The 20,782-nt window shown below is 43.2% G+C and overlaps 1 protein-coding gene across 1 annotated transcript; it reads left to right on the top strand.

The window, feature by feature from the left end:
* Positions 1-264: 264 nt before the first annotated feature.
* On the top strand, positions 265-19,031 carry Appl (amyloid-beta-like protein). The gene is made up of 8 exons (XM_037422698.2): positions 265-514; positions 6,176-6,373; positions 6,959-7,340; positions 10,136-10,338; positions 10,762-11,025; positions 13,698-13,965; positions 15,459-15,772; positions 17,724-19,031. Exons 1-8 carry the CDS (start codon positions 401-403, stop codon positions 17,823-17,825), a joined length of 1,845 nt encoding a protein of 614 aa, XP_037278595.1. The 5' UTR covers positions 265-400; the 3' UTR covers positions 17,826-19,031.
* Positions 19,032-20,782: the final 1,751 nt, after the last annotated feature.

Genomic DNA, 20,782 nt, shown 5'->3' with positions numbered 1-20,782 from the left:
GAGACAGCGCAATGGTTCGCGGCTAGTCGTAAAGCCATTCTCCGCACTACGCGAGGATCAGTGGCCGCCGCCAAAACAAGCACGGCCGCTTGCTCAGACTGGACAGTCCGCTTGCACGTCACCGCCGGCGCGTCGACCGATGACTGCGACAGGGTCGTCCCTGGAAGCACAAGTAGTGTAGCGGCAGTGGTGTGGCGCCGAAATCGCGGCGGGGCCTTTTCCCTACTTGGCCAAAACGCGCCTGCGCGTGGGCCGTCGGCGGTGAGCAAGGCCGCGTACAGCGCAGCAGCGCAGCAGTCGACCGGGTGCGGGCCAATCACGGGGCTGCTCGCCGCATTCGGGCGCCACTCGCTTTCGCCCCCCCCCACCCCTCAAGCGCAAGCGACCCAGCCAGGCCGGAATGGCGGACAGAGCGCCGGCGGCTGCGATACTCGGACTCAAGATGGGCGCTGCCCTGTTCTTCTGGATTGCCCTCGGTCTGTTGTGCTGCAGTCGAGCGGACGGCTACGCCGAGGTAGGACCGACGCGTCTTATCGACGATAGATAAACCCTACTGTTTCCGATAGCATTGTGCGCCGAGTGCGTTCACCGCATGTCTGACGCACGCACTGCCGACTGGCTTCGTGCGCGGACGTCGCGCCGTGTGTTTCGGATCTGTCGCGGCGAAAAGCCCGAGTTGAGCCCGAAAGCGAGCCTCGCTTCAGCTACGGGGCGGCCGTTTGGAAGCGCGATGCCCGTTGGTGGGGCGATCTGTGACGGCACTTCCCGAGCAGTGCGGCGCCGCGTCGCAGGTGGTCCCCGTTCGATATCGTCGTCGCCAGGGCGGGGCGGCCGCCGACCGATCGCCTCGGCCTCGCCTTAAGCGAGGTCTGTGTGAGCTGCCACTCTTGAAGATTCCTAGGTTTAGGTTCGGACATTAGTCGCTCTCTTCCGTTGCCGACGTTGGTTGCGCGGTTGCAACCCGCAGCTGCAGGTGCCTGGAAGCTTACGCGTTTGCTAGCAACCTGCCCTCCCTCTTCTATATGTTCTCTCTCCTTGATGCCGTTTCGCTTCGTTAACATTGTGCTCGGATAAGCAGCGGTAAAGCACGTCGATGCGCTTTCTAAAGGGACAGGAGGAGTAATGCTCAAGAGCGATAGTGAAATCTGGCAGGAGACGGTATTAGTGATTGAGTTTCGCTGTTGAACACTGCTTGTCAGATCAGTGAGATAGACCGAGGGGTCCTACCGAAACGCCAAGTTAGGACTAGTTTCGAACCTCGCTCGGCGTAGCGCAGTGTAGTGCTCCGTTTTAAAGCTATCCAGTGTCATAGAGCGGGGCATCACTCACACTTGGGGAGCATGAAAATTAGGCTGTACGATTGCTCGTTAACAATGTATTGTACTCATTATTCGCCGCCCTGCCGTGGGCGTTAAAATGCCCCCTCCGGAAACACCCTCGCTATACTTTCGTGTAGGGTATATTCGTTGAGACAACTTACTTATTCAACCCTGCCATGTATTTTTCGTCGAGGGTGCTTAGCAATCAACACGTTCCTGTGAAACTACGAGTCGATTCAAGCCGAGATCGAAGTACTTCAGTAGCGGACATTGGCAATAAAGAGGTGTACGTGCTTGACCCCACGCTGTACTTGTCACCCTCAATCAGCAATAATTCTATTTGAACAAATTAATAATATTAAAAAGCATTACGCAATGCAAATTCAGGCGGTGACTTAGGTGCCTAACGCTTTCAAGTACTTAAATATAAAACCTTTATTACTTAAATATCAATCCTTTATTACAATTTTTATTTAAGCCTCTCAGACAGTGCCCGAGTGAGATGTACATTGAATAAAGTATTATCACAATGCTCAGTTACCATGACCCTTGCAATAACGACAATGGGATGTCAGTAATGATCAACTTTAAAGTGTAGAAAGTTTTGGGATGATTTTTAATAATTATTACTTCCAGACATCAAGAATATGAGGAGCTACGGATTGCAATAGTGTTTAGTATTGCAATAGTGTTTAGTATTTAAAAGGAGCAGCAGAACTTGGAGCACTTATGAATAATTTCACATCACTTGTAATGCAGTAGATGTAGGTTAATTACGAGCTGTGCTGAACAACTGCAGTTGTGGGGCTCGCCGCTGCTAAAGCTTGTAGCTGATATCTCGATTGAACGTCTTTAGAATTGATAGGGTTATGTTTAAAGAAAATCTCAGTTTTGTAGCTTTTAATGCTCCCACTCGGGAATCATCCTCTGGACATGCACATTGGTTCAACCTGCAGATGTTGCATCCTACGTCGGCCCATCTTTGCTGTCTTTAAATGCTTGTAAATTAGAATATTGTAATGGTAAGGAATGGGCTCTAAACAGGATACTATAGCCTAGTTCTTTTGACCTTCTCTGCTCTAAGAACTTCTTTTGGATGCCCACTTTTTTTTCTTTGATGAGGCTGCATATAATAAATGAGCCAGATGATGTAATCAGCCAACCTTATAAACTCTCTAGGTGAGTTTCGGTTGTGGACGAAGGTTGCCAGGCTTGTTTTGTCATTTACCTTCCTTAGTGAGAACAGCTAACAAATAAGAGGGAATAGCATTTTTATAGACTGGGAGCAGGGGCAGTGCCAGGATAATTTTACAAAAGGAGAAGGGGTAGGAGGCAGGGAACTTGGCCATCTTGTTATGACTGTTTCTTTCCTCTTGGGGGCCAGGTGACAATTTTTTTTTGGGGGGGGGGGGGGGGAGGGGGAGACTCCAGCCTCCCTTGGTGCGGTACCCACCCCAGGTGCCACACCTGACTGCAATTTTTCAGTCTATAACACTATGCTAGTGTAGTGTAGCTACTTACATTAGCAGGCCTCAATCTGAACACATAGTTTCCAGATGCTAAACATGGAAGGGGCCATTGTGAATGGCAATTTTAGCAAATCTTCACTGTAGCTGATTTGTAACTGGAATATTGAGTTATTATTGGCAAAGCTAGACAGGAGGAAGGGAAGTTAGTTTCAGTTAAACCTGCAAATAATGGCATATTTTCATAGTCTTTTGAGTGTTTTCATGGCTGGGATGTTATAGAATCACTGCATAGGTCATTCCTGTCTATTTAATGGTACATCCCACCTAATTTTAAACGCAGTTGTTCAAAGTTAAGGATTGAAAAAGCTGCTATGGAAGCTGCACACCATTTTTTTCTTGTTTTCTTTTGTTCTCCGTTCATCTTGGAACTAGGGCTGTGCAAACATATTTCCAACTTTGAAGCTAGATCAAATATAGATATGTAAAAATTCAATCGAATATCTTCCGAGTACAAATCATGCAACTACTGGCTTCTGGAAAAGAAAAGGAAAGTTTCATCAACCAGACCTGAAACAAACAAGTTTAATAATGTACAGAAATTCCATGCATATTACAACATCGTTGCTTAACAGTATAACGTATGCAGTTATTTAAGGTTTTCAAGAAAAATGGATAGCTGGTTGGTATTTCTAAAAAGCACTGACAGCGTTGTTCATGTCACCCTTTCTGCAAACAATGAAAAGAGCCATTTAGTATACACACTAATGCTGATATGTTAATCTTATCATCATATATTAATCCTGTAAGCAAGCTTGCTCAAACAGGAAGAGCAATGGTGACTGCTTGACCTGATGTTCATTGCAGGTGCCTCATATTACTTATTTATAGACATTTCTTAAATTTCATATAGGTTCCCCTTTGATCACTAAAATTATTGCTTGTTAGTTCAATAATCTCCTCAGCTTCTCACACAGTGTCATGGTTTTGCTGCTACGCTTGAACAGTGGCACATTTGCAAAGGTGCTCAGAGTAGTGGGTGGGGAAGGGGGGGTTGATTTATGTGAACTGTATCTTAATTTGTCTATTTGTGCACGAAATGATCCTAATTTGAGCACAATTATATAGTTTTTTATGTGGATTTTAATACTTGCTTTGAATTATTGCGGTGTTTGAATATTTCAAATAGTAAAAGTGCCTTGAAAATTGAATTAAATGCTGAACTATTTGAAAATAATATTGTGGTTCGAATATTTGCACACCTTTACAGGGAAACTTTTAAAAGTGCAGATGCGAGGGAATTTTCCTAAATATATCTACTATGAGAACCATGCATATTTTCTATTTGCAGTCAATGCCAAATCATGTAAAACATTCTTCAAAGTACTTTGATAGCTTTTATTGCAGAATATTGTAACAATTGTGAGGACATTATAAAGTGCAAAATTATTCATTTTTTCTTGTTTTTTTTTTTCTGCAAATGTAATGGCTATTGTAGGAGAATATAATGGTTTCCTTGCTTCTTTTAGTAAACATTTGATAGAATTATTAGTGTGGAATCATTTGTTTTGTCACTATTCAATTCATGTTTAAATATAATTGACCTTTTGTATATGCAAATACAAAATTGTGAGAATTGTCACGGTTTATTATTATCAAATATATTCACTGGCATCAAAGCTTGACCCATAAAGTAAGTATTAGCTAGTGGCTAACTTTTATGTGGTCTATATTCTTGCTGTATTCTCGTGATTAGAACCTAAATATTTCATTGCTTTGGCATACAGAAATAGTTTTTTAGCACATGATAGTGTTGCATAGCTGCAACCACGGACATGTCAAGTGTACCAAGTAGATTGCTAGGCACAGTCACTGGTGTTAAAGTAGCATGACCAAATGCCAAATAAAAGCATAACTACTTTATATTTAGCGTTACTACTTGCACTACGATATCATTGCACTCCCCAGTACCAGAAAAGAAAGTGAAAATGACAAGCTTCATTCGTGTGATAGGGCTCCTATTAGGGGGCGTCTATACCAAAATATATTCTTAAGCCAGCTGATGAAATGTTTCAATAGAATCATTTTTCTGTCAGCCAGTTTTCTATCAACGAAGGAACATAGCATGGTCAGGTCATGTAGGAGGCTAGTCATTAACGAAAACGCATCAAAGCATGCCTTTCCCACTTGGTGAATAAAAATAGTAGGAAAAACAGTTTAAAGGATTAATTGATAACTTCTTTGCTGTACACCACTTCACAAGGGAATTCAAATTTGTTCGTAAATTAGAAACTAAAACATTAGATAAGACCTCTGAGAAAAAAATAATAGTACTGATAGCAGTATTTCTCAGCCATGAAATTTCGGGGATCTTTGAGAACTGGTGAGATACTTGCCATGAGAGGAACAAAAATAAGGTGGTAGAGGGGAGGGGAGGGCACAATACAGCAGTGTAGCTGAAGTACGTGGCTTTTATATAAATTGTTCTCTACAGACCCCTCTGGCTTCTGCAGAACCCTGTTTGAGAACCATTGACCTGTAGTATAGTGTGTATACTTAGTGGAAGGCAGCTCTTTCATTGAAACAAAAGCATAACTACTTTATTTTTAGCATCAGTACTTGCACTACAATATCATTGCACTCCACAGTAACAGAAAAGAAAGTGAATATGACAAGCTTCATTCGTGTGACAGGGCTTCTATAAAGGAGCACGTGGATGAAAATATATTCCTATGCCACTGATGAACAATTAAAAAACGCAAAAGGGGCATTAAAGTAGATCCTTGGGGAAACACATGATATATGATTATTTTGATGCAAGGAATGTCATTTTTCTCTTTTTTGTTTTCCTGCCAGACAGAGTTCCAGCTTTGTTGTTTTTACTCACTCTCTGCTTGTCACAATTAAAGATATTATTTGTATTCTTTCTTTTCACACTAAGTCAAGTTTAAAAGCTTGACAGTACTCGAAAAAAAGTCAGGCTTAGTTCTACATTCTAGCCTCATGCTTACAATGCTTCAAGTTCACTATACTTAGTAAACTCTGACCAATTAATAAAGTTGACACCACAAAAGCTCCAGCCCGACCTGTCTTTTGCATTGGTATGTACTTTCTTTAATCATGGTAGTTCTCTATAAAAGAATGTTTTAGCTACAGCTGGTGAACTCTACAATAGTAAATATTTTGGTGTAAATTGCAGCTTTACGTTTTACTGTATCATGTACTGACAGACATGGCTGTGCAGTGTTTACTGACAAATATTGTCAACGTGGAATGAGCGCCTGAACGTCAATGGTTTTCGAGTTGCATAGGGACACACTTCTCAGTCTAAAACTCATGGTTTCGACGATGCATTGAGTAGGCACTCATAGCGCTCTGCTCTCTTGTCAGGCATCGGCGTCAGCAGCGTCGTCTGGCTCGAGTGTGGAGCCAGATGTGGGCCACTTCCAGCCAATGGTGGCTCTGCTGTGCGGTCACGGGCGGCTCAGCAACCAGTACCTGAGTGAGAATCAGCGATGGGTCTCCGACCCTGACCCCAAAGCAGTCTGCACCCGAGAAAAGCTCAGCATCCTCGAGTACTGCCGGAAGGTGGGTGAGCCTTTACCAAGAATCGTGGCCCAACTATTCAGTTAAGATATTTGCAATATGGGAGGTCCCTTAAAGGAACCATCTGAGGATGACTGTTGACATTGATGCATTAAACATTGAAGCACTGTAACAACACATTAGATTGCAACTGCCAAAATACGTAACATACATGGTACGTGCAGTGCCACCTAGTGGCGATGCTGCAGTATTTGCATTTGCCTAAATAAGCTAAGATGAGGTTGGTTGGTTGTTTGTTTGTTTATATGTGTGTTGTTTATTTAATAATGCTGCAATTACTGCTGACCAAAGTCACATATAACTAAGAATGCATGCCTTCTTGGCATTACCTCCAAAATAAAGCTCACCAATAAATCCTTCTGATCAGAGACAATGAGACACTGCATATGCCAGTTGCCTGGTGCACAATTAATGTATGTCAGTGATAAAGGCAAGCAATACAAACAAAGACGATTGCTAACGCTGCAGCTCTGCCTAGGTTGCTTGAGTGCCAGTGCATGCTGCTTATTCATTGCCTACTTGTCCAAAGAATATGTCCCTGCAGTTAACTAAAGGTTAACCTCACAGGTGTACCCCAAGCGCGACATCCGCAACATAGTGGAGTCAAGTCGCTACTACCGCCTCGATGGTTGGTGCAAGGCAGGCCAGCGCTGCTCTAATGGGGAGGGCAGTGTGCACTGGGTGAAGCCCTACAGGTGCCTCGAGGGTGACTTCCAGAGTGACGCCTTGCTGGTGCCCGAGCACTGCCTCTTTGACCACATACACAACCAGAGTGTGTGCCAGAGCTTTGATGAATGGAACCGCACAGCAGCGCAGAGCTGTCGGGGACGCGCCATGCGTCTGCGCAGCTTCGCCATGCTGCTGCCTTGCGGTGTCGACATCTTCTCCGGGGTGGAGTTTGTCTGCTGCCCGCCTGCCTCGTCGCCATCGTCTGACAGGGACTCGCAAGGTGCGTATGCTGCACTGTATCGTTGCTGTATTCCGGTGATCTCAAACATGCAAGTGGAATATATGGCGGTTACTGAGTATTGTCCGTTGTATTGGCCATCAAAAGAAGACAGACATGGAATCCTAATATGGTGGCGAAAATGAATTACTGCTGTACTTCATTATTCAATCATTTAAGATTTATATTTAACAAATTCTCAAGACAGGATTCACCCACAGAACTTATGAATGCTAACTACATTGAGCCACTCGATATGAGAAGACAGAAACGCAGACTGGAATTTCTTAAACTAGTTTACACGAAAAATGCACCCCTAGACTCATCATTATATCTGTCGCCCCTATTAACCCGAACCACTTGTCACTGTAGACAAGATGCATTAACACCCTACTTCGCGAGAATGAATACATTTAAAAATTCTTTTTCCCTCGTACAATAACTGAATGGAATTGTGTAATCGAATTGACACAGAAATGCTGAATATTATTAATTTGTTTGCATAGCGTTTCGCCAAACGTATTGACTTTATTTCTGTATTAGTGTTCTTGTTTCATTTATTCTTTTCGTTTTCTACATGTTCACTGTTGTACCATTTTATTTGCTCTCCCTGCTTGGACTACGTGTCTGCAGTATTGGATAAATAAAAATAAAATAAATCAATAAAATAAGTATAGATGAAACGTGAATTGGCAATGATTTGCAACAAGAGGCCATTTTTGTTGCAAGAGGGAGGCACACCAACCTTTCTGCGATGCAAGTGGTCCTAATTGTGATTGAGCGAGAGCTGCAACTATCCGTGTGGTCACTTCCTTGAGTTGTTGCCTGCACATGGGGGAAAAAGGGCAAAGGTCATTTTTCATGGCTCAGGCATGTACTATAGTATCGAGAATCTGAGCATGTGCATGAATGTTCAACCAACATAAGGAATGACTGCAATTCTGCATTAGGACGATAGTGTGGGAAGAAAAGATTCAATCTTTACTGATGCTGTGGTTCTCATATTGCTGCTTTTAAAGGCACACAAGTTCTCCTTGCGTAGGGAATGCTTTTATCAGAAAAAAACTTGGAAATTAAAAATAATGATGCATTAAAAAGAAAAATTAATATTGTAAGAGAAAACAAAAGCTTTATTGCATTCTCCTTGGGCAGCAGCATTAATGAGTTCATGTTTTCGGTCATTGTTACACTGCAATCTAGCAATAATACCGTGTATTTGCATTGATTTGTTTTTTCTGTCTGTCATCTACATGCACTTGTTCACAATGCAGGCAAACGAACATGTTTCAAGCAACCTTTCTAAGCTATGTTGGCAAACCATAAATTTAGCTTAAATATTCAGATGGAGCTCTGAATTTTTCCATTATGCAACCTAACACGTAGTAATATATTATTAGTTGAGTATAAACTGATGTGATTCTTCCGATAAAGAGCTGACACCAATCAAGTGCACAGTTGTAATGTGACCCACTATTCATTGGCAACTGGTGCAGTTTGTGTTCGTTAAATGGGTCCTGAAATGCCTTTTATGAAAGGTATGACTAGATGACTGTGTGACTATTTTCGAACTCTGCCGTTTTAATGCCTTGTATTAATTGGCTGTTAGACGTTGCTGACGTTCAAGGCCTTTCTGCCCCACAATTTGTCATTTGGACTGCACTAAAATATTATGGCAGAAAACGAAAGTAATGTACAACAACCTCGGAATAAAGCAGCGCTTCGAGATAGGTAATAGTGCACTTCAAGTTGTAAAAGACTATGTCTACTTAGGGCAGGTAATAACCGCGGAGCCAAACCACGAGATTGAAGTAACTAGAAGAATAAAAATGGGGTGGAGCACATTTGGCAAGCACTCTCAAATGATGACAGGTAGATTGCCACTATCCCTCAAGAGGAAGGTATATAACAGCTGTATCTTGCCGGTACTTAGCTATGGAGCAGAAACCTGGAGACTTACAAAGAGGGTTCAGCTCAAATTGAGGATGACGCAGCGAGCAATGGAAAGAAAAATGGTAGGTGTAACACAAGAAGAAAGCAGAGTGGATTAGGGAGCAAACGGGGGTTAAGGGTATCATAGCTGAAATCAAGAAGAGGAAATGGACATGGGCCGGGCATGTAGCGCGTGGACAGGATAACCGCTGGTCATTAAGGGTAACAAACTGGATTCCTAGAGAAGGCAAGCGGGTTAGGGGGAGACAGAAGGTTAGGTGGGCAGATGAGGTTAAGAAGTTTGCGGGTATAAGTTGGCAGCAGCAAGCACAGGACCGGGTTAACTGGCGGAACATGGGAGAGGCATTTGTCCTGCAGCGGACGTAGTCAGGCTGATGATGATGGTGATGATGATAATGAAAATATTATGTGTGGCTGTGCCCATGTGGAATAACAGCCATCATACTTTACTTTTGCATTTGGACCTACCATTTCAGCATCTGATCTCTGAGGTTATTCTGCAAGTTATCACCGGTGGCGCCGTCTGTACCATCACGTCATTACCATCCCATCAATGATGTTGCTGCGTCGCTTTCGGTTCCGGCTTATTGATAACATTAAAGGTAGTCTGGCCAATTATTCAAACAAAAAAAATGGTCTCCTGAAAAAAAAAAACTAGTCTCCCCCTCAAGTTCAGGAACAATATTGTATTTTTTGCGATACTATAGTGTGTAGCGATAGAAAAACTAATGTTAAATTTCCAAAAGATACGGCAGCTAGCCTTTCAGAATAGGCTTTGGAGACCTAAAAAGTGGAAATCAGATCACATGTGCAGTGCACCTGTGCTGAAATATCGCTCCGTTGTGCAGGAAAGGACACTTCTAGTGAGGATGACTACGACGACGACTACAGTGATGAGGATGATGACGATGATGAAACCACGACCACCACAACCACCACAACTACCACAGAGGGACCAGTGGAGCAGTACCTTAGTCGTTACGACAGCCGACATGAGCACGCAGCATTCCGTGCGGCGCAGCACAGCCTCCAGGAAAGCCACCGGGCGCAGGTCAGTGGCTTAGTACCGTCTGACTTAGCGTGTGCTTTGTCAGCTTGGCTCATCAACAGTATCAGGTGCCTGAGCAGTAGGCATCCTTACTTGGTAAATAAAAGATTCATAAGCCGAAGTGATATTTTTTCATTGCGATAATATTTGCTGCAAAATATAGACAGAGCCAGGAACCCTTTTCTCCATGAATGATGAGGGATGGTTTGTTTCCTGTGCGCTTAGCTATACCTCTAGGCATCAGAGATACTGCAGTAATCTTGGAACCAACTCTTTGATTAACGAAGCTTTTAAGCACTGGCCAGCAATAAACTCTTCCTTGGTTCATTTTGGCCCAGTAGTAGGCTTTCGTTGGGTGTGCATTGTGTGCTCTACTACATAGCTGTCAGGCAACGTAACGCAATTCATTCTGTATGATTGACTCAGGTGACACGGGTGATGCGGGAGTGGAGCGAGTTGGAGCAGCATTATCAGGCAATGAAGGCACGGGACCCGAAAGGCGCCGAGGAATTCCGACGCAAGATGAGTGCACGATTCCAGAAGACGGTGCAGGCCTTGGAAGCCGAGGGGTCGGCTGAGCGGCACCGCCTGGCAGCGATGCACCGGCAGCGGGTGCTCACTACCCTCAACCGGCGCAAGAAGGCAGCCCTCGACTGCTACCACCATGCGCTGCAGGAAAAGCCACCAAGGGTGAGGGAGTGGTCCAATGTGCTTCGTCTGTGTGCTCTCATTTGAGTTGGTATAAGTGTCTGTGAGGAGTGTGGTGGCGAACACAAACTCACGATGTAGGTGTTCAGTTGTTAGACTGCGCTTGTGTCGTGTACTTTCATGTTTTTCGTGTCCTTTTTTTCGTGCTGACCATCGGGAGTATGTATGTTCTAATTAGCTCCACTTGATACATTAGTTCACGTCCAGAACCAGTTGATGTCGGTGTCGCGAAGTACTGAGTTTCGCATGCAGTTAACTGCGTGGCACACATTTTTAAATTTATTTTCTGTGTAGTGTAGGTTACATTAGTAGGGGTGTGCAAATATTGGGAAATTTTGAATAACAAATCAAATGGTATGCTATTCGATTCAGTACTTAAATAGTGCATATTCAAAATAAGAAAAATTTTTCTGATACTTTTCTTCAAGTATTGAGCACCAATAGTAAAATCCCAAAGGAATGAAACGTTCAAAAAGCAAAGGGTCATCAGTTCCTCGATGTGTTGTAATAATTGAAGGAAGGGATTACGGCTGCACTCAACTTCAGAAGAGTAAGATTTTCACTTGAGTACATGAATAACAGAACCAGGTGTTATGTCCACGCTAATTGTTCTTGAAGCTACAGTATTCAGCACTGATGGTTAGTTGCTTTTGGTGTGAAGGCACTTGTGATAAGTGGCTTATCTGTTTTATTACATATTTAGTAGGCTTGTGAGAATAGTAAAATTTGTGTTCGAAGCTTATTCAAAGCGAATAGCGGTTTTGTCCAAATAATTTCTAATCAAATTTGAATAGTATACATAGCATATTATAAAGAAAAATGAGCATATTTTGTCATGACCCAACTAACCTACGCAACATTTTCTTTTTTAATTCAAACAAGGCTCGAGCGAATGTCATTTTTTTTTGTTGTTCAAAAAAAGTGGTAGTAGCTGAATGGTAGCAGGATTTCACTTGCAGTTGAATGCAAGTTATAATGTGTAAAACACCGTACATCATGAACTTTACTATACTTAGAGATTATAAGCCGGCATAGCAAGCATTTAGAAATACACTCAAACCTCATTATAACAAAGTTGCATCTTACACGAAAATAAGTTTGTTATATCCAAAAAATTCCTTATGAAGGTTTATTCTTAACACTATATTTATTGCAAGACTATTTTTCACTTACTTTGTTATAACCAGTATTTTGTTATATCCGAGTTCATTATATCGAGGTTTGAGTGTAAATGTGAGGGCAAATGTGAAGGTAACACTCTCCACCAAATGTAAGAATACTGTTAGACGCCACGCCGGTGTGAAGCAACCGTTCAATGGGCCTAACAGCACCGAGACAGCAACCAGCGGTTTCAGCAGCTCCGCCACCACAAGCGTCTTCTTCGTCGTTTCTAAAGCAGAGCCCGTATTTGTCACTACAGTTCATTTAATTTAGTTGTCATCATTAATTCTTGAGTGTGGAGTCCAATGCTTGATACATTAACTTTTTTTTCTCTTGTGTTACAAAAGCTGTAAATATATATTTATTATCAATTATGTATTGTGTAACCCCCCTTCTGTAGTGCTTTTTGGCGCTGAGGGAAGTCTGATGAATAAATAAATAAATTTAACTTTGCAATGGGGCTTTGTGGCAGTGTAGATTATCCTTGGAAAGGTGTACTTACAGTATAGTACCTCTCTACTGCAGTGAAATTACCTTTAAAGGGGTGTTACATATGGACTTCTATACTTCTATTCATTCATTTTGTTTGAAATTCACACTAATTTAATTGCGAATCGAAGTTAATCAAAATACATAAAAATTAGTTTTCGTTCAAATATTTGCACAAGCCTAATATTTATATATGTGTTCGGTTCAACATTGTTCAATTTTTATGTCAGTTTTATTTAAAAGTTGTAGACAAAACAGCACCTTCAATATGGCAGTCACTTCTGTATTTCAGCCTACAATTGGTAAATAGCTTGCAGACTGAAGTTGCTGCATTAGGCGAGGTTACCGCAGCTTCAATATTTATGGTATGTTTTGTTGATTAAAGAAACCGATTTTTTTTTTTTTGTTCAACTTGCAAGTATTTGTTTCAAATAATATTTTCTAAAATAGCAGGGGTCTACTGAGAATGTTTGCTTTACTATTCAGAAACTATTCGTATAGTATTAGTCATGTTTGTATTCAATACAGTTTCACCGCTAGGAGATTTGTATTCGATTAAGTTCGAAAATTCAGTATTTGCTTGCCACTATACTTTAGGCACTGATATTTTGATGATGTTTGTGTCCATGTAAGTCTGACAAGTTATCTTGGTTTCGAATCTCCGTGTCAATATTCATTTAAGACATGCCACAAACACAACTTGAGCCTCCTTTCCCTTTATTGAATTTTGTATCTTATGTGAAAATTGAAAATTGTCAATTGACAACCTCAGGGATTACTTTCCCTCTTCCATTACATGGTATGTCATACGGTGCTTTATGTTAGTGTTGAGTGTATGCTGCATGGCAGGCTTTCCCCATAAGCACTGCCTGAAACTAAAATCCTTCAAGGTAATCAGTGCAGCTACTTTATGTCTCCATTTTCACAAAATGCCTTTTGCACCAGTGTGAAGCGTACCGAAGTTTGGTTTCATCACCCATGTGGCTCTTTCACGTGAAACGCAGACCAAGCGTGTGGAGCGTTGCCTGGAGCGGCTTTTGCGTGCTCTCGAGAAGGACCGCAGCCACACGCTGCACTCGTACCGGCAGCACGGAGGGGATGCCGAGGAAGTGCGGGCCCACCTGACTTCACTGGACCGCCTCGCCAACCAAAGCCTGGACATGCTGCCCCAATCGCTCAAGACCCGCCTTGGCCAGCTGTGGAGCACGCTGCGGGGGGCCACCAGTAGCGAACCTCTGCTGCCACCCCCACCACCACCCCCGACCACAGCTGGTACGCCTTGCTTGGACCAAACTCTTCACTCAGAGTAGCCAAAAAAATCAGACATAGCTGATAAATCGCGTGACGAAACATGGCAGTTATTCACAGTGAGCACCAATAAACTAACACGGTGATGTACACCAATTGCAGAATGCTGGACAATGAAGTAAAACGGTTATTAATTTACATACTGAGAAGGCTGCATAAGTATGCACAAACCACCAGTACTATGAAACTTCTCTCATTCTTCCCGCTAAGCACGGCAATAATTCAACCGTCTCGTGCGACCATGCGATAACAATGTCCACCCCAGAAAGCACTTCAGGACTACGACGGGTAACGAGGTAGCAGGGTGGATAATTCGCTTATCTTTCCTCAGTGCATGTGCGTGTGCGCCTGTAAAGTAATACGCTACTGAGCAAAAACCAGCTGTGCTTCTTCAAAATGCAATTCCTACTTCTATTTTGAGTTGATGGTGGCCTATTTACGCCATTGTAAGAATACTGTTTTTTTGTTTGATCTTGTAGGTTTCAAGAAGACTTGTCTATCAAGTTTTACTCATTATGTTGTTATAATGCTTGAAAATGGGAGTTTTGTTAGTTGAAAAGTACCTCTTATCTGTTTCAGGTTAGAAAAAAGTAGAACAGCTTGCACTAAGTCATGCAAGGCTGGGTCACAGCAGAGCTTGTGGGAACCCGGGTTTTCCGGACTTTGCTAGGCTTTACTCTTTTCCACCTCCTAGACACAATATTATTGAGGACAAACAAATAAAATGAGTCCTTTAATGTACGCGCCTTTCTTTCCCACCTCCTCTTGCAATACTTATTATACATGGCTATGCTTGCTCTTCTTCTTTTTTTTAAGTCTCTGCTTTTTCATCTTTTTCTCTCTGTGCCTGCAGGCAAACCTCAGACATAAGGATCTGCTATTTAAAGCTCCTATAGCACGTACATATTTGCCACAGAAATTTGGCAAATCCTACTACTGCTCACCAAACGGGTTCATTAAGTATTAACAAGAGAACACACAGGCGGCAAGCAACACTAGTTGCAGCTTCTCTTGCCGACCATTTGTTCCGAGCGCTTGGGCGATGATTCATGATGACAAGTATTCTCTGTCTACGAAACACGGCAGACCTTGGCTTTAACACTCAGTTGTAAAAGATTTTCTCAAAATCGCGAACTGACACTAGAGTCTTTTTTAACTACTCACCAAATATATGCATTGTGAGACAGTCACAATAGCTTGTTTTGTATGGTCGTGAGCAGTTTAATCTCTCAAGTGAGCTTGCTTCCATTTTCTTGGTTGGGTTAACTTACAAGTGTTTGAGTGGAGGGCAGGACGCACTTTTTTTTACTAAATTATTGTATTAGTGCATCGTATAGACGCTGCACTACATTCAGGCCTAGAAGCAGCACTTGTGTGCTCTGCAGGGGTGAATCGCAATTTGTTCTGGAATGTTCAGTCCACACACCTTGTTGATAGACCTCTGTGTCTCATTGCAGAGGACTCCGAGTCTGTGGAAGACGAGAGCATCTTGCCAGCCAGCAGCAGCACGCCAGCCCCTCCGGTTGCACAAATGGCCCCTGCGGCACCGACTGCTCGACCGGCGCATGCCCAGAGCCAACTGCTGCAGCACGCTGAACCTGCGTACACACTTCGGCGGCCCTCGCATGCTGATGCGTTGGGCAGGCTCAAGTGGAGTGGCAGCGTCTATATCACACTTGCCTTTGCTGGAGTTGCACTACTCACCGCACTGCTCGTTGGGGCGGTGCTGCTCAGACGCCAACGCTCACCCCATGCTCGTGGGTTTGTACAGGTCAGTCCAGGCTGTAGGACTTACTTTCAGTGTAAAAATGCCTCTGCCATCTCTAGCTTTCTTATCTATACGTTTGCTTCGATAGCACAAAGAAATGAAGCTAAGCCTCTAAGATTCTCTTCTTAAGAAAATAAGATGCAGACTATGCGTTACCCATCGCTGTATAACCTCATTACAAAAGACTTCCCTTGTTAAGACGTTTTTGCTCTGTTGTAAAAGGAGTATGTAAAATCCAGGTACTGTTACAACAAACTTTTATGTAAACATTGAATAAGTCTGTTTTAGCCAGAGAGAATCGCCAGTGGTAAACAGATTTATTCTCACTGAGGGCATGAAATATTTACTTTTTGAATATCATATTTACAGCTTTGTGGCCCACTTTCTATCCGATTCCAAAGTATTGTGAGGTATTCAAACGACTCGGCTCTGGAACTCTGCAGTGGATGCCTGAAACCGACACCCAGCACCTCCACCAAAAAGTTGTTACGGGGAAGATTTATGTGTTGACAACTAACGCTGCGCAGAGCGCACAGTATTGCCGACCAAGCGGGCAGCTTGAGCATTCAACCCACAACAACAACATAGTGGTCTTTCTCATTTTGGGTGTCGTTTCAGCGCTTGTGCCAGAGTCAGTTGCATGTACGTGTCAGTATATTCACTGAAACCTACATAGAAGTGCTGTAATAAGTTTTTGTGCCTGTAAGTGGCAAAAATTATTGCTGAACTATAAAAAAAGAAGCGTTTTTTCAGAAAATCACAGCTCCGGTACTAGGGAGCCTTCATGTGCACGCCTCCTTGCGAAGACGCACACATTTAAAGGCTCTGCAGCAGCACTACCTTCTAGAGACTTCCTTCTAGGGCACTACCTTCTAGTAGCACAATTTTCAAACTATTATTTTGTGGACATTTTTTTTTTCCCTCAGCTTCAACAATAAATATCGCTACTTAGGTAGGTGCAAACAACTTTTACAGCACTTTTACGCAGTTTTCAATGAAGATATTTTGGAATAGTAAAGAAGAGCTACATAAACTGAAAATTTGGTTTTCAAAAAGTCAATTTATTTATGCCCTCGTTGAGAATAAATTCGTTTGACCTGTAATGCTCCTTGATTCTCACAGACCCATTCAGTGTTTTCATTGAAGTCTGTTGTAACAGTACTTTGATTTTACATACTCTTTTTACAATAGATCAAAATTATTTTCACTGTACAGGTCTGTTGTAATAAGGCTATACCATGATGAGTGTCCACTTGTACTGTGTGCTGTACTGCTGACTTAAGTGGCTCTGCTAGTTTGAACTGAACAACGAGGTTCGACTGTACTAGGTTTCCCTTTCATGTTCCTATCAAACTTTTATGGCTTGTTTTTTAGACGTCAGCCTTTTAGTTTCTTTATGACACATGTAGCTGTAATAAGGCTATACCATGATGAGTGTCCACTTGTACTGTGTGCTGTACTGCTGACTTAAGTGGCTCTGCTAGTTTGAACTGAACAACGAGGTTCGACTGTACTAGGTTTCCCTTTCATGTTCCTATCAAACTTTTATGGCTTGTTTTTTAGACGTAAGCCTTTTAGTTTCTTTATGACACATGTAGCTCAACATAGGCTTTTATTGTCCAGTGCCTTCATCGGACACTCACTTGTGAACATTGAAAGCACCCTTTTTTTGTTTGTGGAGGTATTCTGTTTGCTTACACTGTGCTTGCGATGAGACACACATTCGTCCAGCTGAACTGCGTTCATCCTGTGTCTACTTCTGCTGTGGTGTCTCGTATCAGCAGTTTAGGTTTAGATAATATGTCTTACCAACTGGCCCCCAGACTCGCTCTCGTATGCAGAGAGCAGTTTGCGTGCGCATACAGAGTGCTATTTCTGTTACCTTCCTGCTCTGCACATACAACTTGCCCAACACTGGAATTGTCATCGATGTGTTTGCTGCTTTCTGTTGCAGGTGGGAGGAGGACCCACGGCCTCTCCAGAGGAGCGCCATCTGACGGCCATGCAGGTCAATGGTTACGAGAACCCCACCTACAAGTACTTTGAGGCCAACTGAATACAACACACCATGACCCTCTCTCTTCCTGTACATAGGCTCCGTTGCGGCCGCTTAGGCGTCTTAAAGTCCGAGAGCAAGGCTGGCCCTAAAGGGACATGGCCCGGGAGAGGAGCAGATGACAGTGGGAGTAGCCAGACTGGGGTAGTTGTTGTACCACTTACGAGAGGGGTGTGACTTATGTCAACAAGACAATGCAAGGCACTTAGCTTGAGACACTTCTTCCCAAGAGGCAGCATTAAATGTGCCCCCTAGGACAAACTCGTGGAGCAGTGGAGTGGAAACTGCACTCTGCATCTAGCGAATTTCTAGCAATGTGTTGGCAGCTCGTGTGTGTGTGTGTGCAAATGAACTTTTCGTCCGCAGTCTCCACTTCACTGCAGCACAGAGATGTGCTCATGTGCAGAATTGAAGCTTAGTAGCCGCCACCAACACAAGGATTTTAATTGCAGCTGAAAAAGAGGGTCACAAGAACAGCGTGCTAAATAATTTATTTGTAAAGCGTGCGTGTCTACTTAAACAAATTTCCTTCCTTCACTTTTTGTTGTGAAAGACGCGAAATTTATTGAGCCAACAGGAGTGACTGACACTGTCAAGGCAGCTTAGCTAGCTGTCTCTGTCGGAGAACAGACTATGGATGTTGTGTACTTGTGTCAAGTTGCTTGAATAGGAAACTGAAGGGCCGGAGCGTGGGCAAACGGGAATCCTCGGGTATGTGGCATACCACTTGCGTTCTCCGCTCCTCTTCCGGTTGCAGTTTCCGTAGTGCCAGTTCAGTGTTTTCTTTTCTCGAACCTTGAGGTGTCGCACCACCAACGAGCCGAGCTTTCCAGCAGCTAAGGACTAGGCATCTTTTTTGTACAGGTTGTCCAGCGTTAGTGCCTCTCTGCATGCCCCCCCTTCTCCCCTAACCGGAAGTGCGTGTGTGCGTGCATGTGTTTGGTTGAAGGCCAGCAGCATCGTAGGGCTTGTTGCAAGGGCAGTTTGTGTGGTCATTTTGTCTCAGTGAACATATCATACGTCGAGTGTTGCCACCCTGTGTCTCCGTATGTTCGTCTCTGCACACGGCCCTGCCACCTCTCTTCGCTTCGGCTTCGTGCAAGTGTTCTACCCTTATTTTGCAACACAAGGTCACACAAGTGTAACCCACTCTGTGTAGTGTATTTGAACAAACAGGCTGACAATAAAATTTTGCGGCTCGGTGAACTGCCTGCCTTGTTTGTTTTTTCCCTAAGGATGAAAATGTTTGAAGACAGGCATATAGCGTAGATATGTGTAAGCAACAAAAGTATTGTCTTGTCAAACTCACTTACAAATCTCACAGACTTGCAGTCACAATATATATATACATTGTATTAGCAGCAAAGGCTCTTGAGCAATCCAACTGGCCTAGAAATGTCTTAATTATTCTGTATATTAGAAAAATATTAGAAAAATATTTTCATCTTGGATGCATCTTCTTTCTAATTCAGTGCTACTGCAAGAGCCAGAGACACGAGTACAAATGCTATTGCACCTCTTATTTGCTTAGAAAGGCGAACACAAACACATGTTTCGGAAATTGTAGCCGGGCCAGAGCACATGCTGGAAACACCATCAGCTTGAAAAAAGAACAAGGCGCGAAATTTACGGCTTCCGTTTTTTTTTTGTCATTCCAAGTTTTCTCTCTGTGTGCATCAAGGGTCGCAGCAATACGTCCGCAGTGCGATTATCGGCCAATACACGCCCAACGTATACGTACACGTAAACACACGCGTACCTGTACGTACTGCTCCGCGCTGAGCCTCTAACATGGTGGCTATGCACGTGACGGCCGACAGGTGGCAGCAATTTTGCACGAGGCTTATATATGATTATATCTCTAACTAGAAATCTCTCTCTGTTTTTTTCTACAAATGATGTCATATAACCCAAATGTACACGACAAGCCATGCATGTACCTATATTCACGGCGATAAGCTTAATTGAAGATCGTGCGCAGCATAGTTACCCTGGCTGCCGCGGGATGCCGCCACGTACCCACGCGCTTGCATGCGATCACAATATAAGTAAGCCGCGCGTTCGAAAAAAGAAAGAAAGAAGCCAGGACGCGCTGACTAACGGGTGTAAATATTTATTGCGCCCCTTCGTCATCCCCGCGCACTCGCCGGTATGAAATGAAGCAAAGCGTTAAAAGCATGCGTCATATCCATATAACTCCGAGCGTACTTGATTGAATGAATGGATGAATAAACTTTATTTATAGTCCGGCAGTTTTCACCGGGTGAGGTAGGGGAAGAGGGGATTAACCCCTGTCCCTTCCCACTTTCCGTCGATTATGATGGCGGTGCCTATATGAGTATCTGGAAAATTCTGCAGCTAGGGCCCATCTCCATACGACGAGCGCGCTGGAAGCTAATGCAAGGCGGTTGCTCTCTGCCACTGTGATTCCCAGTAAGTCACCTCGACAGTTTCTTTCGTCGGCAAGAACGGCTTACGATTTTATTCACAAATTAGATAACCTCCTTTTTGTCAGTATTTAGAGTCTCTTTTGCTTTCACTGCCCCAGGGGTTATATTAATATAACCTCCTTGCACTGCCCCAGCCTAGTGCTTTGAAAAAAATCAGCACTATTGCTTTCATTGGACTGCATGGGTGAAGCTTTTTACAGAAAAAAGTGTCAGGTGTTCAGCCATTTTCTACCTCTTCCTGTCGTTTATGCACCTCTAATTGCCCCTGTGCCCTCAAGTAACAGAGAGCCGATAAGTTGGGCGGGTTGGTAACCTTTCAAATAACTGCTGTCAGCGCCTGTCCCCTCTCTTGGTTGTGGTTATTTAATGCATTTCAACGAGTCAATATTGCAGCAAAGAGCTATAGCTACCCTTTAGAATGTTCTTACATTATTTTATTGCATGATTTTTTGAAGACTTTCCAAGCCCTCCTCACCTATCGATGCTAGCTACCCCTAAGCCTACCTG

The sequence above is a fragment of the Rhipicephalus microplus genome, chromosome 4 (genome assembly GCF_043290135.1).
Source record: "Rhipicephalus microplus isolate Deutch F79 chromosome 4, USDA_Rmic, whole genome shotgun sequence".
NCBI classification, from domain to species: domain Eukaryota; kingdom Metazoa; phylum Arthropoda; class Arachnida; order Ixodida; family Ixodidae; genus Rhipicephalus; species Rhipicephalus microplus.
This window is presented reverse-complemented; position numbering and strand designations above follow the sequence as displayed.